This window comes from Ctenopharyngodon idella, chromosome 2 (genome assembly GCF_019924925.1).
Source record: "Ctenopharyngodon idella isolate HZGC_01 chromosome 2, HZGC01, whole genome shotgun sequence".
NCBI classification, from domain to species: domain Eukaryota; kingdom Metazoa; phylum Chordata; class Actinopteri; order Cypriniformes; family Xenocyprididae; genus Ctenopharyngodon; species Ctenopharyngodon idella.
In genome coordinates this window covers 8,798,714-8,823,087 of record NC_067221.1, presented here as the reverse complement: position 1 = coordinate 8,823,087, position 24,374 = coordinate 8,798,714, and the positions used below count along the sequence as shown (strand labels likewise).

At 35.9% G+C, this 24,374-nt stretch overlaps 1 protein-coding gene across 1 annotated transcript; it reads left to right on the top strand.

Annotated features, from left to right (window-relative positions):
- On the top strand, window positions 1-22,851 carry dars2 (aspartyl-tRNA synthetase 2, mitochondrial). Its single transcript, XM_051869259.1, has 17 exons — window positions 1-549; window positions 628-727; window positions 1,186-1,252; window positions 1,353-1,454; window positions 1,555-1,650; window positions 2,641-2,764; window positions 2,859-2,905; window positions 4,534-4,640; window positions 8,372-8,441; window positions 8,786-8,965; window positions 10,682-10,789; window positions 11,540-11,602; window positions 14,529-14,681; window positions 16,605-16,823; window positions 20,168-20,278; window positions 20,753-20,828; window positions 22,401-22,851. The coding sequence occupies exons 1-17, from the start codon at window positions 372-374 to the stop codon at window positions 22,592-22,594; spliced, it is 1,995 nt and encodes a 664-aa protein (XP_051725219.1). The 5' UTR covers window positions 1-371; the 3' UTR covers window positions 22,595-22,851.
- Window positions 22,852-24,374: the final 1,523 nt, after the last annotated feature.

Below are 24,374 nucleotides of genomic sequence, written 5' to 3'. Positions count from 1 at the left end.
TCTAGTTTGATTAGTCGTGTCAAAGTATTCCATGCGCCGGACTGTATGTAGCACTTCACAACTGTCACGATTCAGAATGTCATTGAAGATTTAACTGGATTAAGATTTATTTTGATTCACTTATTGTTATACGCCATATGTGCCTACTATTATATGTTTTTGTATTTTGTAGATTGACGTATGTACTCGATTAACGAAATAATAATGTTTCCGTCAGTGTTACAATGATGTAACTGGACTTATAGAAAGAACTGCGTACACAAAGAAGACATGTACAAAACACGTACACAGTGAAAAAAGTGTCTTTTCATTTGTTAAAGAGAACAAAGATTAAATGAAGCCAGAGACACCAAGACCTCGCATACCGGACAATGGCAGACAAATACAGATTATTTTTTCTCAGATCAGCCCAGCAGGTGTTGAGGTGTGTGTACAGCAGGAGATCAGTACCTTCTGTCAATCAAATTTACTCCACAAAACCCTCTCTACCTCCAAACTCGTTAGCATGGGCTTATAAGTTCTCCAGAACCTGCTCTACTTACACTTCAGGTAACTTAATGTGACCTTGAACAAGTTTTTTGTATTTGCAATTGTCTTTTTTAATCTCATTTTCTTTCTTTCTTGTAGGTCAAAGCAGCTTTTCACAGAGAAGCCACACATGTGGAGAACTGTGCTCCAGTCATGTAGACAAAGAAGTTACTTTATGTGGCTGGATTCAGTACTTGAGGTTTGTATGGAAGCTTGTTTCCACCACAGAATAAAAAACAAAGGTAATTGTGACTTTTTATCTCACAATTCTCACATTTTTTTTCTCACAATTGCGAGTTTAAAGCTCAATTTAGACATTTTGTCTCTCAGAATTTTTAGAAAAATGTTTAGATATAAACTCACAATTGTGACAAAAAAGTGAGAATTGTGAGATGTGAACTCAGAATTTGTAAACTCTCAATTGCAAATTTATAACTCGCAATTCTGAGGTAAAAAAGTCAAAATCGTGTGACAAACTCGCAATTGTGAGGAAAAAGTCAGAATTGTGAGATAAAAATTAAAAATTACCTTTTTATTTATTTATTTTTTTTTCTGTGGCAGAAATGTGCTTCCTTAGGTTTAAGACCCAATGTTTATTCTTTGCAAATATCACTGAGCCACATCACTATAACATATTCTCTGTTCTTGACACATTAGGCAAGATCTTTTTGTGATCTTGAGAGACTTCAGTGGATTGGTGCAAATTCTTATCCCACAGGATGAGGTAGAAACACAGCTCTCTTTCTTGTATTGTTTGATAAATTAAAATTTTGATTTTCACCAAAAATAACAATTTTCTTTGACACTTTAATCCGACACTTTAGTCCAAATCTGAATTGAAGAATGCCTTTTTTGGCCTCACGGTGGAGTCAGTCATCATGGTGAAAGGCCGGGTCAGGCATAGACCAGAGGGACAGGAGAATAAGGTTGTTGTGCCTGTTCATATATGCACATAAAGTGAAAAGTCTGGTACTGTACTGTTCAGTGTGAAATGTATGTAAAATTGTCATTTTTATTCAATATTAGAAAATGTCCACAGGAGAAATTGAGGTCTGTGCTGAGAGCATGAAAGTGCTGAATACCTGCCGAAAACTGCCGTTTGAGATTAAAGAATTTGTTAAAGTAAGTAAATATCATTTTTTTAAAGAAGTGTTGCATGCATTACTTTTTGAAATTAATTTTGAAGTATTTCTAATTTTGTCTGCAATAGTTCTAGGGTGAATCTCACAAAGAACATCTGAAGGAAAAAAAATATGTGCATCACTGTTCAAAACTTTTGCTTCTTTCAAAAACATTATTTTAATGATTTTGAAAGAAGTCTCTTATGCTCACCAATGCTGCATTTATTTGATCAAATATACAGAAAAAAACAAACAGTAATATTGTGCATTATTATTACAATTTAAAATAATGGTTTTCTATTTTAATATATTTTAAAATGTAATTTATTCCTGAGCTGAATGTTCAGCATCATTAATCTAGTCTTCAGTGTCACATGATCCTTCAGAAATCATTCTAATATGCTGATTTGCTGTCAAGAAACATTTCTTTTTTCTATTATCAATGCTGAAAAGAGTTATGCTGCTTTATATTTTTGTAGAAACCGTGATAGATTTTTGATGAATAGAAAGTTCAAAAGAACTGTTTATCTAAAATAGTTTTTATAGCAATATAAAATCATTTACTGTCACTTTTTTATGTCAATTTAATGCATCCTTGCTAAATAAAAGTATTAATTTCTTTTAGAAATCTTGCTGTCCCCACTTACCGACAGTGTTTTTATTTTTATTGCAATTATTATTATAATCAGCGTTAATTAAAGGCAGATTATTATATATATTTTGTAATTTATCATGAAAAATTGTCAGTGAGGACCAAATTAATTTTTGTTGAATTGAAAAAATGTAATTAAATATGACCCTGGAGTGTTTCTTGACACTGTTCACTTTCTCTCATTTGCTGTGGAATAGCCAATGAATTTCATTACAAATGTTATTTTAATTATTTAAATGAGGTTCACTGAGGATTGTGATTCAGACAAAAATGTTGTCCAAGTAGCATAAAAAATCCCTAATACGTTTCATCTTAATTCTTTTCATGTTTGCCTTGAAGAAATCAGAATCCCTCCGGATGCAGTATCGCTATCTTGATCTTCGGTCACCCGGGATGCAGTACAATTTAAGACTGAGATCACAAATGGTGATGAAAATGAGGGAGTACCTTTGCAATTTGCATGGTGAGGATTAACAGTGGAGTTTTCAAACTTGTGCATATATGTGCTTTGTTAATGTACCCCAATACTCACTAAGCATTACCTGCTTTTCCCCAAGGATTTGTGGATGTGGAAACACCGACTTTGTTTAAAAGAACACCTGGGGTAAGTATTTTTACTGTATAAATCATTCTTATAACCAAAACCAAAGGCTTTAGATATACAAAGACTGTGCATTTATATCACTTATATGAACAGGAGAAAGTGCAGTGTGCAATAAGATGGAATAAGTCCCAACCTCTAAATTAAGACACGTGCTACGGACTGCACATGCGCATTGGCTGGTCTAGTGTAAAAAAAAAAGAAAATAAGCTGTTTGAGCAACATTTATGTGACAGTTCATATCAGATTTTGTTTCTGAATTGAAATATGTTATCTAATTATGAGTTCAGGAAGCATTTTTTGAGATTTCAGGATTCCCCCAAGTAGATAAGACTTCTTCTTGGATGCTTCTTGAAATAGCTGCCCAGAGGAATATGGCTGCCAAGTGAACAGACTTTTCTTGAAAGGGACTTTGCCAAAACATAAGACCAGTAGCTCATTCAGATAAACACTGTTTTGTGTTTCATAGGAATTTAAAAAACGCCATGACCACCAGGAATCTATGGGTGTTTATTTATTTATTAACTTCCAACAATGTAAATTGCACTCATAATCAAATAAAAGAATACAAATATAAATCTTACTGAGCCAAATCCAAAAAATGAAAGGTAGAGTATAATGCAAAATGTAGCTCGACATACTAAGCAAAAAAACATTTTGTAATTGCAGGATTGTTGCATTCATGAGAACTTATTTTTCATTGCTTCTCTGGTGACTCATGCTTCTGTTTCTTGTTTCCTGCAAGACACCCCTGTAAGGCTTGCCCAAACAACAAACTACAGCTGGTGCGAAATATTGCCAGATCATTACCCGAAACTTTGTGAGCAATCACATCACTCTGACTTCCTCCCTCTGGCTTTGTTGTGCTAGGAACTTTTACATCTGTTTCAGAGTTTTATAACTTTTAAAGCTTTGACACGCATGATCGTCTGAATACCACCCACTTAATCTAGGTTACCCCGCTGTTACTGGGCACTTCAGGTTGCGGAATAAATGAATCACGGCTGAGTGAGAATAGTGAATTATTCAGTGGTATTTTTGCATTTTTTTTACATTCACGCATAATGTGTAACATGATCAACACACTTAAAAACGGTTGATTATTCCAACATTGAGATATGCATAACTACAGTGTTTTTTTCTATACTGTTGTCACTTTTATTTTGGTGCATCACAACAAACAGACTTCAGTTGAGGAAAAGTCTAATTTGCGACATGACACAAGGCCTGGTAGTTGCTGCAAGGTGGTCTGTAGGGGGCAGATGATCATCTACAATGTTACAATGTCTGCTAAATGAAATATGAATACAGTTTTAGGTGGTGAATAACCATCTATCTTACCTGTAGGAGGACTCTCTGTATACAGAACCATCTAAGTTTGAACAGACAGATAGATAGATAGATAGATAGATAGATAGATATATAGGTAGATCATTAAAAGTCAGTGAAGTTTTTTTTAATATTTTTCCTTGCTTTTTTTCCTCCCAGTGCTAAAGTATTTTTGCTTCTCTTTTTATATTTCATAATGTGACTTTCATTTATCAGATTGGCTTGAGATATGCTGGCTGATTCAGTTCTCAGTCAGAGTCAGGAATACACAGAGTTTATTCAAGTGTAACTGTGTTTTTCAGGGTGCCAAAGAATTTGTGGTGCCATCTGGAGACCCTGGGAAGTTCTATTCTCTTCCACAGAGCCCACAGCAGTTCAAACAGCTTCTTATGGTGGCTGGCATAGACCGGTAAAAAAAAAAAAAAATCATATTTCATATCATATTTTCTTCATATTCATAGATTGTTGTCAGATGCTTGGCACATTCACTAAACTCTGCTTTCACTGACAGCACCTTGAAAACAAAGCTACATCCTGTTGGCCAACATACTTTTGGAATCAGACAGGATTAATCTTAGCTTTTAAATTGGCAGAACTGCATTTGTTCCAATGCTGTGTGAAATGCCAAAACAGTGACATGTATGCGGCATTTACAGTGTGATATGCTTTAGAATGCTGCTTTGGTTTGTTGCTGTTTTTTGAAGATTTTTTTCTAATTTGGAATTAAAAGCCAAGAATTGTGAGGTGATATTAGCACATCAGTCACTGAGTGGGTTGCTGCTGACATGTTTAGCTTTGTTTTCAAGGGTTTTGTATTAAAGGGGTCTAGGTCCCATGCGAGTACTTGACAAGGACACATTCATTCAAATGATGAAGATGACTTTGCTTCGCAGTCCAGTCGGTGACACTCTAAATAAGATTTTGGAGCCCAATCAGTTTAATAAAAAATGTAAAATGTTTTAATGAGCATAAGAGGAATGTTTGAACATCTAAAAAATAGCATTTTTAAGGATGCAGAGATTATTAAAATGCTGTCTGATACTATAAGCGATAAGTAAACTTTTTCTAAATAAATTAAAAGATAAAACACTAAAAAATAAATGTATTGCTACAATGTATTTACTAGAGATATGTTAAAGAGTATTTATATATAAAGAAATTATTATAGTTTTTATATAAATTTGACACATTTTCAAAAAAAAAAATTTAAGTGGGTGTGAGATGATGGCAAATGCAAAATGAATGTAAATTTATGGGTTCACCTTTTATGATTTCCCCTTTTATTTATTATTTTTTCTATAAATATACACTACTATTCAAAAGTTTGAATTGATCACATGAGACAGTGAACAGTGTTACATAAAGTTACTTTTAAAAGTAATGCATTACAATATTGCGTTACTCCCTAAAAAAGTAACTAATTTCGTTACTTAGGCCCTGTTTGCACCTAGTATTAAGATGTGTTTTGGTCGATCGAAACAAGTGAACAATGCTAAATACAGGTGTAAACTGGGTGTAAAACATTTTGAGCTTGTCCACCTTCGACCACTTCCAGAGGTAGTCGAAAACGCATTCGACCGGATTGCTTTCATAGTGTAAACGCTCATGTGTGTTCGAACAACCACTAAAGATGTCTACTCTCCACCTACTGACCTGCGTAAACATTATGGGAAGCGTGCTAGCCAGATGGGATTTAAACTTTGTCAGTTGAAGACCCAAGTTTGGTTTGAAGACGAAAAAACTACCAAGCACAATGTTCTCTCAGCATTCCTGATTTTTAACATGCACTCACTGCGTTCGTCCAGTCTCGCGGCTATCCGAGCAGGAACGAAAGCTGACCTCTCCGTATGTTCTTCCGTCGTCTGCGCACGCGTTCATATGTAAATTGTGTGAGCTTATTTCATCCATTAGATTGAAAGATCTGAAAAAACCCATACATTTACCCGCCCATAGACCCTCCCCTTGAAGAAATCAGGACAAAAGTGGTTGAAAGTGGACAAAAGAGAAGGATTAAAATACTAGGTATAAACGGGTATGTGTCTCTCTTGTCTACTTGTGATCCGATCGACCAAAACGCATCTTAATACCAGGTGGAAACAGGACCTTAGTTACTTTTTATGTAAACTTTTTCTCATCTGGTCTGGGCTTGCTTGTTTATTTTTTAATTAAAAAAAAGAAGATTTTATTCATTCTATTTTTCGCAAATGTATCAGCCTAAAGGCCCCAATATGCTGTTCTTCGCTTTGGGGTAAAAAGAAGCTTGAAATACATGAGCAGCAGTATACTATTTAGTAAGTCCTGATGCCACCCACGCTGCTGAGAGCAACTTCTAGATGAATATGTTAATATGTGCTGCATGCTTTCCTTTCAACAAAATAAACACAACAAAAATAACAGTGGTGAGAAAACAGTAGTTAAGAAAGCATCAGATCATAGCGATGTTGATGTTTGCACAAGCTCTGCAAATCGGGACTCCAATAAAGTCACGTCACGTTTATTTATATACCACTTTAAATACAATAGATTCTTTAAAAGCATGCAGCTTTACAGTATTAAACATGAAAAAACAATGTCAGTATCTCTTTCAATTAGAATTAGATCTTAATTTTCTACTATAAAGCGGCCCTCAAGTGTGTTCATGTTTTTACTCACGGATGTATGACCTCGATGGACTGAACAGAAGAAATGAACCGGAGAAGATTTCCATGTCAAAGAAGGTGGAGCCTCAGAGCCACACCCACCTTTTACCTAATCGTTACGGACCAATGGTAGTTTAAAGGTGTTTACCAGCCACAAGGAACTTTTTTTTTGCAAAGTTCGCTTGGGAAAGCTGTTTCGAACTCCCGAAACAAACACAAAACGAACTTCGTTTTGGTCTGATTTTGTTTGAAATGACGTCACACCAGTTCGTTCTTCGATTTCGCTTGAAGTATGAACTTTGTTTTGGTCTGATTTTGTTCGAAATGACGTCACACCAGTTCGTTCTTCGATTCTGCTTGAAGTATGAACTTTGTTTTGGTCTGATTTTGTTCAAAATGACGTCACACCAGTTCGTTCTTCGATTCTGCTTGAAGTATGAACTTTGTTTTGGTCTGATTTTGTTCGAAATGACGTCACACCAGTTCGTTCTTCGATTCTGCTTGAAGTATGAACTTTGTTTTGGTCTGATTTTGTTCGAAATGACGTCACACCAGTTCGTTCTTCGATTCTGCTTGAAGTATGAACTTTGTTTTGATCTGATTTTGTTCGAAATGACGTCACACCAGTTCGTTCTTCGATTTCGCTTGAAGTATATATGCAAATTCATGCCTGTACAGTAGAGGGCGCATCTCAAACAAACTGGACCGCAGGAGAAGAAAGACAACACTCTTACTTTAGCAATACAAACAAAAAATTAATCAAAAATGGATTAAGGTTTACAAAAGTTTCTAACATTGATAATAATAAATGTCAAATCAGCATATTCAAATTATTTCTAAAGGATCATGTGACACTGAAAACCGGAGAAATGGCTGCTGAAAATTCATCTTTCCATCACAGGAATTAATTACATTTTGCAACAGAAAAACAGCTACAAATAGAAAACAGTTATTTTAAATTGTATTAATATTAACTGCTTTTACTGTATTTTTGATCAAATAAATTAGCCGTGGAGACTTCTTTCAAAATTCTCAGTGACCCCAAACATTTGAATGGTAGTGTATATTATTTATGTATTTACTATAAATATTATATTATTTTCCTTAGTGCACTTTTAAATACTTAAAAAGTTTTTTGTTAAGTAAAGTTGGGGTGAAACCAGGCGAACCAAAGTGTGAGAGAGGGTGGCAACCACCCAGAACACACTAGCATTGTGTTGACATTTTTACACAGGCAAGCACCTTTGTCATTGTCAATTCGGAAAATGCAAACGTCTAGTTTCTATTAGATTTTGAAAAATGATAATGACCACAATAGTCTCATTTTCATTTCAATTTTGGCAGCACGTCTCTTTGAATTAATAGTTGCGCTAAGCCAGGACTGCAGGCTAGTTCTATGAAAAGTCTGTCAAAGGAAAATGATATGCTATGCATGATTTAAAAATGTCAGTCAATATTGGCCCACAGTCACTTACGTGCTGGTTATCTCCTGCAATCTCAGGTACTTTCAGCTCGCTCGCTGCTACAGGGATGAGGGCTCCAAGCCTGACAGACAGCCTGAATTCACACAGGTAATGATGTGCTAAAGGTTGGGAGGAAACATGCAGCAGCACGTCTGGCATATCTGTGAAGCTGCGGCTCGCTTCTGATGCAGATGAATATTGAGTGTTTTAATGATGTGGCTTGCTCTAACTCCCATTCACAAGGTTGAGAGCTGCTAATAGGCTTTGCAGGATTCTCACCTCAGACTAAACACCATGTTGATCTGAATTGCAAAAAACACATATAAATATCTTAAACTGCATTCAAAAGCAAAATCAGGTTTTATACACTGTCCGAAAAACAAATCTGATTCATGTGCAGTGTGAACAAAGCATTTTGGCTCATTTCTCTCTTCTGTGTTGACATCTCCTAGGTGGATATTGAGATATCCTTTGTAGACCAGGCTGGAGTCATGAGTTTGATCGAAGGCTTGGTTCAGTACTCCTGGCCAGAGGATAAAGGACAGATTAATGTTCCCTTTCCCTCCATGACTTATGAGGAAGCCATGAGAGACTACGGAGTTGACAAACCAGACACTAGATTTGGGATGAAGGTGACCGCACGTTCTTTCTTTGTACACATTATCCTAGATTGGACGTAAGACATCAATGAGGTTGTTTGCATGCTGGCCGTCCTTGGCATCCCGCTGTGCTGGCATCCTGTTTCCCTGCACATCACAGATTTTCATGCGGTGCTCAACAATTAAAAATGAAACTCTCATGTTACGTTCCCTTGCACCATTGTGCGTCCTGAATGCATTCAGTTCTGCACGTATATTTAGAGACCTTTGCTGAATCTGTGATGTTTTAGCATTTCGAAAAATAGGAGAAATGCTAATGCCTGTGGTGAAAATCAAGTCTATGAGGTGTTTTTAATATGCTGTATGACAAACCATGTGCAAATTTATAAGTCAACTGTCTAAAGACAGTTTTAAAACGCGGTTTGAAATCGCTGGTGTTTGTGACGTCACAAACTACCTTGTAACCAATCACATCAACGTGCCGGCGGGCTTTAGTATATCATTAACTATGACTGCTCTGAAGCAGGGGAGTCAAGAAAAATCAGGTTATGCCAGTATATTTTTCTGTTGATATGAAAAATTGGGTAGATTTGGCAATATAGCAGGTGTATGATGTATATTACGATGTTATGATGAAGTATATGCCTTTCTACACTGACGTTCTGAGGTGTTCAGAGGGTTTCTAAGGATACTGATTGTTAGAAGACAGCTGTCTGACTTGTGAACGGGAACATGGTTTGTGTAACATTAGCAACACATTATTAGCTGTTTAATAATGTAGTCAAGCAAAAGGCTAATCATATTAATTACCGTTATGTGTCCGACGTTGTAAAGTACGATTCCATTGTGCAGCGTTTACCTCAGTAAGTTGACCGAGTGGATCTCTGAGCTCGTGCGAATGAGTGGAGGCGGGGCTAATTAGCATATTAATAGATCAGTGTACACTAAATGAGGCAAAGGTGTAGAGTTACTTTCAAACTATTTTAAGGCATGAAGAATTTTTTTTTTTTCACAGGAAAAATGTCATTTTGAGTTTTAAAGGGGGGGGGGGCTTTAAATACACTACTGTTCAAAAGTTTGGGGTCAGTAAGGTTTTTTTAATGAAAGAAATGGTACTTTTATTCAGCAAGGATGCATTATATTTATTATAATTGAGCGTTTATTTTTTTTATGTTACATAATTTTTTTTCAATTTAAAATCAATGCTGTTTTTTTTTTTACTTTCTTTTAATCAAAGAATCCTGAGATCAACATTAATAATTGTAAGAAATATTTTTGATCACCAAATCAGCATATTATAATGATTTTTAAAAGATCATGTGACACTGAAAACTGGAGTAATGGCTGCTGAAAATTCAGCTTTGCTATTACAGAAATAAATTGCATTTTAAAATATATTAAAATAGAAATTAGTTATTTTAAATAGTAAAAATATTATACAATATTACTGTTTTTAATGTATTTTTGGTCATATTAATGCAGCCTTGGTGAGATACTTCTTTTACCCTAAACTTTTGAATGGTAGTGTATGTATTTATTTGAATTACATTTTCTTTTACATTTTGCTTTTCTATTTGTTTAAGTTATATTATTTTAAATTTTTAAAATATATTTGTTTATTTCATAAGAAATAAGTAAATTTACACAAATTATCTGGTTAATAAGTTTACAGTCTCTTTGTGTATTGCCTTCTTTAGGCTGATGTAATAGTTAACTCAAGTTAATTCTGATGTGTTTTCTTGCATTCAGCTTGTGGATGTCACCACAGCATTCCAGGAAACGCAAATTGAGTTCATCAAAGATGCACTTCTTGAACCAAGTGGCTGCATTCAGGCTATCTGTGTCCCAGAAGGAATGGTAATCCGGAGATTCTGTTTCTGATGCCCCAACACCGAATCAACACCATTGAATCTACAGCACAGTGTAGACTGATTTCCAAACGAATGAATCTTATGAGTTGGTTCATTTTATTGATTCAAAACTGACTGCACAATTAGTGTAGTCTTGTTTATGAACAAAAAATTGAAAAATTCAATATGAAGTACATTTTATTTATACCTCAACTAAAAGAATCGTTAAAGGTATACTATGTATCTTTTGGTGCCCTAGCGGGTATTAAACAAAACTACATGCGTCTTGCGAAAGGACATTGTAGCCGGAGCTTCTTCTCTCTGTTTATGTATATGACGAGCCATGCAGGTACTGGGATACTCCACAGCGGTTGTCGTCCCGCTAGGTCTAAAATATTCTGAATATAAACACTTATTATTGGCATACCGAGGTCATTCAGGATAAGACAAAAGACGGTTTGGAAGATGTACAGTTTTGAACTAAATTTTAAAATTACATAGTGTACCTTCAACAAAATTAGAATTCCTTATAATTGTCATTCCCGTTCATCGGGAATGTGCCAAGAACCAGAAATTCATTCCTTTTAACTCAATAATCATTGTATTTAATCACTTTTAAGCTGACGTTCATTAAAAAGTTACCTAATTTCTGCCATTCTATGAGTGGTCAGTCTCTTTCTATGAGTGGTCCGTCTCTTTCACCTTATACTGTTTCTGGAGCAGTTGAAGCTAACTGTGTGTGGCATTTCTTCCACAGAAACACCTGAAGGGCAAAGACTTAGAGTTTCTGAAACAAGCAGCCAAGACACAGTATGGTCAGGTGAGTTGTGTGTCTTTCTCCCTCTGTTTGCTGATGGAACACCACCAGCATTCAGTCTATGCACATCATGGGAAGTCTCCTGAAATATTTATCTGAAAGTAATCAATAAGTCAGGATGATTTGGTGGTAAAACAGTCAAATGTAATACACAGCATACTTACCCCGAGGCAAGGATCCACCTCACTAGAGGGACACAGTTCTGTATGTCTGCTTTAGGCCATCCATGGAGTCTTATAAATGTTAAATGTATTTTTCCCCTTCTCCCCATACGTAGTACATTCATATTTTATAGCTTGTAATGATTTATATAATATAAAATTGTTTGATCAATTTTTCATGTTAATTAATGTGTTAGTGCTTTGTACTAAGATCAAAATTAATACTAATTTGCATTTTGTCTCAGTCTGCTCTTGTTAGGGATGCTTAAGGCAAGAATCTATATTACTATTGCTCATGATGATAATTATTTTCACCCAAAAATTAAAATTATTATGATTTTCTTTAGGCTACCGAACACAAAAGAAGGTGTTTTGACATTTTGTTTGTGTTTTTTTCCATACAAGGATAGTCAGTGTGGTTTAAAACAACATTGGACCCCACTTGACTTTCATTGTATAGATAAAAACAGTTTTTCAGAATACCTTCTTTTTTGTTTCACAGAATACCATAAGTCATAAAGGTTTAGAATGACATGAAGGTGAGAAAATTATGACAGAATTTTAATTTTTGGGTGATCTGTCCCTTGAAGTTTAGGAATTTCAACAAATCACACAACTGGTTCTATAAAAAATTGAATACTGGAACCAAATTATGTTGGGTGCAGTTATTGCACATGCATTCTTACAATAATGGAACTCTTTACTACATTACAAAACAATAAATTCCCAAAACAAATGGCTCTTATGAACCATTTCAAGCGCATAAAAAACATATCCCCACAACCAGTCTAACCAATTCCCAAATGATTGACTATTATCATTTGTTTCTTTTTGGTGAATCAAAGCCGTAAAACGTGATCATTGTAGTTTAAATGAAACCCAGACGAATGACTCTCATGAGCCTTTTTTTTTTTTTTTTTTGTAGTGGATAAAAACGTATAGCACAACCAGTGTAGTCCGACTACCAAATGACTGACTCTTATTAGTTGGATCTTTTTAGTGAATCAAAACCATAGAACAACCAGTGTCGTTGACTGATTCCTGGATGAATGACTCTTATGAGCTGATACTTTTTAGTAAATCAATGTAGTTTTGCCAGTAGTATTTTCTAAAATATGAATTGATAAAATATGTTACCATATTTTTTGTTTGTTTAGTATTATTTAACATAACCTAACCCCAACTGTAAAGTGTATAGTAATATAATATATTTAATTTAAAGGGATAGTTCACCCAAAAATGAAAAAATTGTCATAACTCACCTCATGTCGTTCCAAAACTGTAAGACTTTCGTTCATCTTCGAAACACAATTGAAGATATTTTAAATTAAATCTTAGAGATTTCTGTTCCTCCATTGACAGTCTATGCAACTACCACTTTGTCGCTTCAAAACGTTCATAAAGAGATTGTAGAACTAATCCATATGAATCGAGCGGTTCAGTCCAAATTTTCTGAAGAGACAGGATAGCTTTATATGATGAACAGATTGAATTTAGGTTTTTATTCGCATATAATCATTTATCAGTGAACATAAACAGAAGCTCAACTGTACTTGCTTGATGCGTGAGAACAAACCTCATTGGTTTTTGTGGAAGCTCAAATGTCCTGCATAACACGAGAATGAACCTCATTGTTTCTTGCGGAAGCCCAAATGTGCTGGGTAACATGAGAATGAACCCAATTGGTTCTTGAGGAAGCTCAAGCGTGCTGCATAACACACAAGAATGAACCTCATTGGTTCTCGCACGTCAAGCAAACATGCTTGAGCTTCTGTTTACCATAACTGATGTGTGAGTTGATGAATGTTTATATGTGAATAAAAGCCTAAATTCAATCTGTTCATCATATAAAGCAATCGAGTCTCTTCAGAAAATTTGGACTAAACCGCTCGATTCATATGGGTTAGTTTTACGATCTCTTTATGAACTTTTTGAAGCGTCAAAGTGGTAGTTGCGTAGCTGTCTATGGAGGGACAGAAATCTCTCAGATTTCATTAAAAAATATCTTCATTTGTATTCTGAAGGTGAACAAAACTCTTACAGGTGTGGAACGACATGAGGGTGAGTAATTGATAATTGATTTTTGGGTGAACTAACCCTTTAATATCCTTCCTAAAAAGTACATCTTGATCATATTTTTACTGAAAAAGTTCAAATCTAATTCCTGTCAAAAGGGGAACGTTGTGTTAATAATAGTCGGTTATAAATGTCAAGAGTAATGATGAGGGACATAACTTGTTAATGTTCTTAAATACTTCTGTCAGGCAATATCCAATGTGGGCACCGCTTCGGGTGACTCAAGTTTGATTTCTGGCTCGTTTTATTTTACGATGCCGTACTTCTCTCTCTCCCACTTTGCTTCCTGTCAAGTCTCTACTATCCAATAAAATAAAGGCAACTTACCAAAAATAAATACAGTAAATAAAAACAAGAAAAATGTTCTTTAATTCTTATGATAGCTGACTGTTCTGCTTAGTTTTCCCACTGCAAACACCCTATATATTCTTCTGTCTGTATGTATAAATGGAAAGTGAACTTTGAGCAAGTGTTCTTGGCTTGAACTAAATGGCATCGTCAAAAGTGATTCTCCATTGCTATCCGTTTTAGTCCAGGTCTTGGCTTCATTTGTGTCTGGGAAACCAGCCCGCAGTGTTCTCGAGACTGATGATTGCTCAAGAGTTTGTGTCCTATGCTGTCAATGGAAATTGAATATGGGCCGGTGGAGGAAATGGATGATCATTGCTGTACTTGCGCCGTGTGTCATACAGGAGGTGAGCGTGGCTCCAGTAAGGGCAGATGGTTCTCTGAAATCCCCTCTCAGCCGACTGCTCTCGGACACGGCCAAACAGCAGCTGCTCCAGATGGCCCAGGCCAATGCTGGAGACCTGATCTTCATCACGGCCGGACCCCGGGAGAACGTGGTGCGTATCCGCCTCCAATTTGTTCCCTGTTCTCACAGATTCATATAACCATGCTGATTCAGTTTCATAAACGCATCATGAGAGCGAATATTCAAGTAAAACTAGAGTTGGACCACAAGTACATCAAGCCATTTTGTGTTGGAGTAAATAATAAAATGACCAGCATCCCTATTTATGGTCCTCAAGTACCATTCCATCAATATGTGTGCCCTAAAGTGATTGATGACTAAGGGTTTTCAGAAAATATGGCTTCAGAGGAATGCTGACATGATCTAATCACTTTTAAAAGAATATTCATCTTTTCCATGCCTCAGCTCTCGCTCGGGGCTGGTGCAGATGGTGAGCTTGGCACAAAGTGAGACGGCTGTTTAGTCACAAAGCAGAGATGTGGGAGATGGCTAGGGATAACTGGCGAGCTTTGTGTGCTGAGGTTGTGGGATGAATGGTGATGCTAGTGCAGAAAGCAAGAGAAATGAGAGCTGAGGGAGATCTTTCTCCTCAAATATAGTTTTAGAGATCTTGGCATCCATTAATATGTACCTGCCCCCAAATGAATGAATTGTAAAATCCTCTTGTAGTTTCATTTTTAGCTGTTTCATGAATGATCGAAAAACGTTTTTAATTTTTAAAATGACAAGCCCATGGTTAGAACTCACTCTCATATTATCTGTAACACCTCAGTTTGTGTCCTTTCTAAGGCTATCCTGAAGTTTCTGTTTCTTACCCTGAAACATTCATGATCTTTTATGTATGTTTAAGGGATAGATCAAACAAAAAAAAAATTATTTCATTATTTCCTCAACATCATGTTGCTCTAAACCTGTATGACTTTCTTCTGTAAAACACAAAAGAGGATAGTATGAAGAATGTTTCTCTGTTTTTGTCCGTACAATGAAGGTCAGTGGGGTCCAAAATGACAATGAACCCCTTTGACTTTCATTGTATGGACAAAAAAAACAAAACAGTGTTGTTATAAACTAAAACTTACAAATTTCAGTTTTCATAATGCTGAAATAAAATATAAGTATTATATGAAAAACCTAAACTTAGAAAACTTAAATGAAAATTAGACATGTTCTCAAAATCTGAAATAAATATATTTAAGTTGAAGCACTAAAATTACTAAATGACTAAAATTAAGCTATAAAGAAATAAATAAAAATAAATAAAAATGACAAGCATATAAAATTACTAAAACTTAAATTTAAAGGTGCAATGTGTAAAATTTGGGAGGATCTATTGACAGAAATGCAATATACATAACTATGTTTTCAGTGGTACGTAAAGACCTTACATAATGAACCGTTATGTTTTTGTTACCTTAGAATGAGCCATTTCTATCTACATACACCGCGGGTCCCCCCTCCATGTCAAGTCGCAATTATGCGGCGGCACGTTTCTACAGCAGCCCTAAATGGACAAACACTCTACAGAGCTTGTTTCGTCACTATGTTGGTCTTCTTCTAAATCGTTCGTATTTTTAGAGGCTTGCGTTGTCACTACGTTGAATACGCACAAAGTAGTAGTAGTAATAGTTGTCGTCTGGTCTATTAGAAGCAGAGACCGCTCTTTGTTAGAAGTAAGAAGAAACCTCATTGCTTCACACAGGCTACTCTCTGCTCTCTCAGACGATGACATGCCGGCCAGACGGCCACCGTAGCTTCTCCGAAAGGGAGGGGTGCATTGCAGTTCGCAACCTCACCTCTAGATGCCGCTAAAATTTACACACTGCACCTTTAAAATTAAAAATAAAATTGAAAATATTAAAACAAAAGCCAATTCATGTGGGTGATGCAGGTTTCGAGTCCAGCCTGCAACATGTCCCGAACCTATTACCTCTTTCCGATAATTTCTTGTCACTGTTGATATCTGTTTACTATTTATCTGTAAGTAAAAAAAAGACATTTCTTTTGTCATGTTTAGCGCCCTCTGCTGGGGAAGCTGAGACTGCAGTGTGCTGAGCTGCTTGAGCGTTACGGCGTGCCTGTTCGTGACCCCTCTGTCTTTCACTTCTTGTGGGTGCTGGACTTTCCGCTTTTCTTACCCAAAGAGGATGATCCAGAGATGCTTGAGTCTGCCCACCATCCCTTTACGGCTCCAGTCCCTGAGGACGCCCATCTGCTGTACACCCAACCCAACAAGGTATGTACCGTCCCATCACAGATTGTCTTTTTAATCTTACAGAATTAAAGCTTTGCATTTTTATGGAAACGGGACAGGAAACTTTGACAGTCATGAAGATAAAAATAATGAATATACACTACTGTATATGGTGTATGTGGGAATGCACTATTTTTCTATCTCTCTATTTTGTTTTTCTGTATCTTACTAAAGGGCTAGGATCCCTTTTCAGATAATGCAATTTGCAAGACCTGTTTTCTGTTTTGCTCTCAGAGGTGTAGACACTCCCCAGTAACTGGGAACAAGAACTGTCTGCTTGCATAACACCCACATACTATATAAATATCGAGAGACTTAGACTTTCTTGTCTTCTTCTTCCTCTCTGCTGATTGACAATAAAGAGCATTGATATTCTCCACCTCAGGCATATTTTGATATGTAGAGAGATACACTACGCATACATATGCTACATATTCAATATATATACCCATATACAGTATAAACTATTGTATATGTCAATGTACACAGTGTATATAACTGTTTTCTATTTTAATATATTTTAAAATGTAATTTTATTTTTCTGAAAGCAAAGCTGAATTTTCAGCATCATTACTCCAGTCTTCAGTGTCACATGATCCTTCAGAAATCATTCTAATATGCAGTTTTTTGGTGCTCAAGAAACATTTCTTAATAATATCATCACTCTTGAAAACAGCTGATATATATTTTTGTGGAAACAGTCATACATTTTTCTCAGGATTCTTTGATGAATAGAAATTTCAAGAAGAGCAACATTTATTTTAAAGTCCCCATGAAATCAAAATTGAAGCCGTTTGGCTTTTAGTATGAATATGTTGTTAGCCTTATTGTTATCTATAAGCTAGTGTGCTCCAAAACAATGACAAAATTCATATTTAGAAGATATAAGCATTCAAAACTTACAGTCTCTCACTTCCGAAAATGTGGATCAATGATTTTGATGACGTCACTCTGCACTTCAGCTTCTCATCAGATTTTCTGTCCAATCAAATGCTCTCTAGAATCTGAAGCGTCCCGCCCCCTACATTATAAATAGACGCTGAAGCTGCAGCTGAAATCGGTTACTTGTTCACACATTTACAGTTTTCTACATGGTGAATGGCACATAGTGCACTATATAGGGGAAAGGGAACGATTCAGACAGTGTAAATATGCTTTCCATTGGGGCGAATTAAGTCTGGTTTCACGTAGTGATGTGCAACAGCGATCGAGTACTCGACCATGACAGCGACGATCGATCAGGTAAACGATGATCTAAATGTTTTTTGTTTTTTTTTCTTCTTCTCCTGATTGGTTATAGCAGCACTTTATGTGGCGCCCTGAGCTCTGATTGTTTAGCTTGCCACAGCATGCGTCAAAAGACGTGAGAGAGAATGTCTGGATTCACTTTGACAAGATAGATGAAAATACAGTTCAATGCAAGCTGTGCAGCGCCAAGCTTTTATCTTGTGCTGAAAATATTCTTTAAATTATATTCATAATTAATTTAACAATAATCATCAGCATAGGCGCCGATCCCCCGAGCACCCACGGAAAAACACAAGATATTCTCATTTCATTTCAATCCATAAAAATCGATTGAAGCCTTCAGACACAGCTTTCTTTTCATTTTTATAGTCCATTTGAGGCAGTTTCTATTTCGTTCATGTCGAGAGTGCATTTGTAACGCGCTCGAGAGCGCATCCATGTAATTCTCTCTTCTCGGACGAGGAATTCTTTTTGGATGCGCTCAAACTCTGTCCTGTCACGAATCTCAACGTGCTTTTTCTCATGGAGAGAGGGCAACCACCGGCAGAAACATAAATCATCAGTGATTTTCATACTGTAAAATAACATTGTGGTTGATCAGAAAGTGCAAATTGAATTCAAAATATTGGTGAAATATTAGAATGAATAAAAAATTACAATAGTGACACTAATGTAGCCTAATAGAATGTGAATTTGTTGTGCTTTCGTTTCGTTGGCTTTCGTTGGCTGCATCATAATCATAATCTAACAGTGTTCTAATCACGTGTTCATGTTTTCATAGACAGTTTTTCATGTCATATTTTTATTTTTAACATTCATTTTCATAAGTCTTCAGATATTTTCATTATCTCCATGACGGCCATGCCCCGCCCCCCGTACACGCCCCGCCCCCCGAGTACTTGATTAATCGTTTTTGAAACCTATCGATGATCGAAATGAAAAATTGCCAAAAATGCCCATACCTAGTTTCACGTTAGTGTCCCGCGAACCGCAGCAGCTTCGGTCCAGAGACACGAGAGCACAAAGCGGATCGTATTCGCAAGTTGGCGCAGAGCAGAAAACGTATCGGACCCATTTGAATTCTGCACAGAATGCTATATTTTAAAGCAATATGGAAGAGATTAGAAACCGTTAGAGATTAGGGGGAAACTGCAGCTTTGCTTAGCCCAATGACTCTGGCCGAGCTGTGATATAAACAAAACGCTATTTTAAAAAAGGGGAGGAGCTGATCGATATGTCCCACCCTGTCTTCCTGTTTCAGTGGAAATTATGTCAACTCATTAAATAATGCTGTGGGTTTCAAGGCACTTTAGTGGGCCTTTAAATAACATTATAAATGTATACTGTTACTTTTGATTAATTGAATGCACCCTTGCTGAATAAAAGTATTCTTTCTTTTAAAAAACACTTTTGAAAGGAAGTGTACATTTTTCTAGTTTTGTTGTTCTCTAATATTTGCTGATTTATGAGTAAATCATTCTTTGGAGTCATTTTATTTCAATGAATTAGTCAAATTGGTTCACAAATCGGTCTAAATTACTCATTAGCGAGTTGGTCTGAATCAAAACAATTTTTTTTAAATTCCTATCTAGTAATCACAATCGACTGTCACAAAAAAGTTTATTTGTTTTGTAACTAACCAATCAAATGAACCGACCTCTGACATCAAATGATCTAAGTCAAGGACAAAAGTGAAGTTTCATGATATCATCATGGTTCATCACAATGTATTGAATCATGAAAGACATCATTAAATTTTTTTTTTTTTTTTTTTTTTTTTTAGACCTGAAAATACATGTAGCGTTAGATAACATAACATAGGATTTGTAATGAAAAATTGTGTATTAAAAAAAAAAAAAACACAATAGAAGCATTTTCTCTGGTGGCCTCAGACATTTACACCCCACTATGTATATAGATGTGCATCGTACCGTGAGGTAGCTGGTGACACCCAGCACTACTCTGTGGTTTTATCACTTTGTAAGTCTACAGTCATGAGCCAAGTTTATCATAAAGGAAATGTATGATCTCGTTCTGAATTCCACACGCTTCCCCTACTTGTTTATCTGCTTTCTCAGGTGCGTGGCCAGCATTACGACTTGGTGCTGAATGGCTGTGAGATTGGAGGAGGTTCAATTCGAATCCACAATGCCTCTCAGCAGCTGTATATCCTGGACAAGATTCTCAAGGTAATGGAACAAGAGTGAAAAATTACATAGCAAGCGAAGTGCATCATTTAATGTTACTCTGACAGCGAGTTAAAGCACTTGTAATAGACGTGTCCAGATACCTGACTGCACCATTTTCTTATTTGTGACTCTTACTTAACACCCACGCACCACCAACTACCCGTTCGGTCGCTGTGGCAACCCATTAAGCTATATTTAACTGTCTTTAAACAACACAAGTGCTTTGGATCTTAAGAGCCAGGGAGAAGAAACATCACATTATGGTGTTTTTACCCAAGTTGAGTGTGCTATCTTAAGATTTGTGTCTACAAAAGAAATATTTTTGAAGGTCTATTTACTCTCTTGACACTAAAGTAGTTGTATGAATCTGTACGATTTATACATGGCGAGACTATGAACAATTCCCTTTCAAGCTGAAAAGGCTGTGAATTACAAGCTCCACTGTGTTTTTTATCAATGTTGTCTGTGTTATAGGAAGACCCATCGCTTCTTTCTCATCTGTTGGAGGCTTTGGACTCTGGGGCCCCTCCTCACGGTGGAATCGCATTAGGTGAGTGGGCATTCAGCACATGCTACCTTGGACTTTCGCAAGGTTGTTGGGTACCACTGTGACGAAAGGCCTTGTTGATTACATTCTCCTGTTGGTTAAAGTGGAACGGTCATGCTCGAAAACTGAAATTGCTTGCCCAGCCAAGAATTTTTGGCAGCTTTGTTTCAGTTTGAGACTCTAAACTGAAGCATGAAGTGCCCTTGATCATTCGAGAACTTCTGTTTGGGTTTATTTCTGTGTATGGCAGAACTAGAGTTGTTTTTACAGCTTGCAAAACCTGTGATAAACTAATTTAACATGTTCTTGTTTACATTATAAAGATTAAAGAGTATAAAATATGTCTTTAACATCTGAGAGAATGTGTAATTACTAGGGATACACTGATTTTAAAATTCGAATTATTTTTATGTAATAGCCAATAACAGATCAATAGCTGTAAAAGTGATAAAATTATACTATTTTGTCTAAAAAAAATTAAATACTAAAATCAGTTGTTTTTAAAGGGGTGGTTCACTGTTTTTTTTTTTCTAGGCTTGATTGTGTTTATGGGGCACAGTTTATGTTTTAAAAAAAAAAACGCTGTATTTTTCATATATTTTACCTTTATTCTACACCGCTACACTGTAACTTTGCAGATACTGTTTATGCTCAAGCAGCATCATTACACACTAACTGAAGTTAAAAAAGTAAAATCGCAATGAACCATCCCTTTAATGCTTCAAGTGAATTTAGGCATCACAACATTATAATGTACAGTATGAAAAATGGATATTCATTTTGAGATTTGCTAAAAATTACATTTACAGTGTTATTAAATTGTATTTATTTATATAATTCATTATTATAATTTTTATATAATTATAACTGTGTTTTTGAAGACTTAAAGTGAGCATGTGATGACAGCAAAGTTCATTTAAATGTAAAAATGGGGGAAATGAGCATGCATGATTAAATTCATTGAATATATATTAATAAATATTTTAATATAAAAACACTAGCATTCAAAGTTTTGTGGTCCATATGATTATTTTTTAAAGAAATTAATATTTTTATAAAATAGATTCATTGATGAATTAAACTGAATAAAAGTGACAATAAAAATATTTATGTTACAAAAGAATCTATTTAAATACATGCTGATCTTACAAACTTTCTATTCATAGTATCCTGAAAAATGTATCACGTTTTCCATAAAAATATATTAAACAGCACAACTGTTTTCAGCATTGATAATCAGAAATGTTTCTTGAGCAGCAAATCAGCATATTAGAATGATTTCTGAAGGATCATGTGACACTGAAGACTGGAGTAATGATGCTGAAAATTCAGCTATTATTTCACAATATTACTGTTTTTACTGTATTTTTGATCAAATAAATGCAGCCTTGGAGAGCAGAAGAGACTTCTTTCAAAAAATATTAAATTTTTTTGCCAACCCCAAACTTTTGTCCATTAGTGTATATTAATTATATTAATAAATTACAGATAAAAAATCATTATGCATAATCAATATGTAACCAATATGTTGTGCATTCCTAATAATTCTAAAATTGCTGTTTTTCTTCTGAACAGGGCTGGATCGACTGGTGTCCATCATTGTAGGAGCTCCCAGTATCAGAGATGTCATAGCTTTTCCAAAATCCTTCAGAGGTCACGACCTCATGAGTCACGCTCCAGACTTTGTCTCTGAAGAAGACCTGAAGCCGTATCATATTTCTGTGGTCTGGCCTAGTGCAGATACAGAAGGTCAACAGAACTCAATGTAAGCACTAAAATGGTTAATATGTGTATGTGTCGCCATCTGTGCCCACGCTGGTGATGGACTTAAGAGCAGGATCACTCCCTGTTCTGTGAGAATTGAGCTCCATCTTCAGAGTGAAGGTGATGTCTGTGTACTTTACATCAGGAAATTCTTCTCATCTGCTGCTTGAATAGATCATTCATGTGCTTTCTCATCATATACATACTCTGTAATTAGTGCTTTCAACTGTACATTTTTTTAATTAAATTTGTTTCAGTGAAATCCAGAGAGAACATGGCTGAATATTTCAGTAGGGGGCAGTGTTGTTCCATTCCGTCATTTTACATTGCTTTCCCTCCCTCTCCACATGCCCTGTGGTGAAGTCAGCATGCATCATATCCTACATTTTTCTTCCCACCACCAGACATACCAAATAAAGCTACATTTCAGTTTTTCTCAGCGATGCCTTATCTGCAAAAGCAGATGCTCATTTTTCATGCCCAGGTACAGCTACTCATTACAGCCAGTGTTGTTTTAAAACAGACCTGTGCGCTGGCCGCCAAGCTGTGAACAAAGTTCTTTGTGTATGACATGCTGTTTTTGCTGCTCTTCCAATGACTTTTTCTTAAGTACCCACTCATCACCTATTTACATGACCATGTTTACTTGGAAGTACCTGCCCATGTTCGGTACATTTCTATTAGTGCTTTAGAGACAATTTCAGTACCGAAGCTTGGCTGTTTAAAGGCACAATATGTAAGATTTTCAGATTATAATATCCAAAAACCACTAGAACAATGTTATATATTTTGTTGACTTGTGTACTTATATTATCCCAAATGTTACTAAGAATGTTTAAATCAAGAGCAATTTTAACCAGGACACGGACCGTGTCCGTGCGTCGCCTATCAATGACACTCGATTTCTGTTTTTTTTTTTTAGTAAAAACCATGGAAACACCAAAGACGCTTTAATATATTATGTGTTTTATTAGACAGGTGAGCAACTGTTTGGATACATTCATCGACAGAAAACTAATCATGTTATATAGCTCAACACAGTAAGTCTTATTGTTTAAATCTTGTTTTCTTGATTTACCACGAGTACCATATTTTACCATGCCTAATATCGATCTAGCTTACTGCAGTGTGCAACAAGTGTCTCATAGTAGCCGCCTAGCGAATGCACTATAACAACTTTCAACACACAAATGTATCTAATATGATAAACAGCGCTGCTTTAGCCCACATACGCATGACTCAAGGAAGCGGAAGTGGTCGTCTGCAGCATAATAAAAGCTCCACTGCTCTCGATCCATGTGTCCAGCGGCCTCGTTCCGCTCCAGCGGTTTTCAGCCATGCCCTTCTTCATACAGTAATGTAATAAATCTTTAATACATTAGCTCATCCATGAATATGATTTCTGCCCAAGTCCTGTCAGATTATTTTCCGCTAGCTGTAGACGTGAAGTCTACACCACCCATGATTCCGCAAAATCAAGCTACGTCTTTGTTTTGAATAAGCGACCTCTAGTGGAGAAAATTACATAGAGCTCTTCTTCTAGGACCAGGATCTGAACTACTGAACAATTGTCAGCGTTAAGAGTTTAAAAATGTGCGACACTCAAATAAATTTTAACATTCTGGTTTGCCCTTTTATCCTGTAGTCGTCTTAAAAAGGGATAGTTCACACAAAAAATTGTTATTTACTCACATTTTGTCTTTCCAAACCTGTTTGATTTTCTTATGTGGAACACAGATGTTCAAAAACATACAATGTTTTTCGTTTTCAAAATAATCTTTTGTG

Bases quoted from the DNA above. Each gene is read 5' to 3' on its own strand.
- dars2 (XM_051869259.1), top strand. From the start codon at position 372: ATGGCAGACAAATACAGATTATTTTTTCTCAGATCAGCCCAGCAGGTG. The intron at 2,906-4,533 runs GTAAGTATTTTT...TGTGTTTTTCAG, and splicing joins TGTTTAAAAGAACACCTGGG to GGTGCCAAAGAATTTGTGGT. The intron at 20,829-22,400 runs GTGAGTGGGCAT...TCTTCTGAACAG, and splicing joins TCACGGTGGAATCGCATTAG to GGCTGGATCGACTGGTGTCC.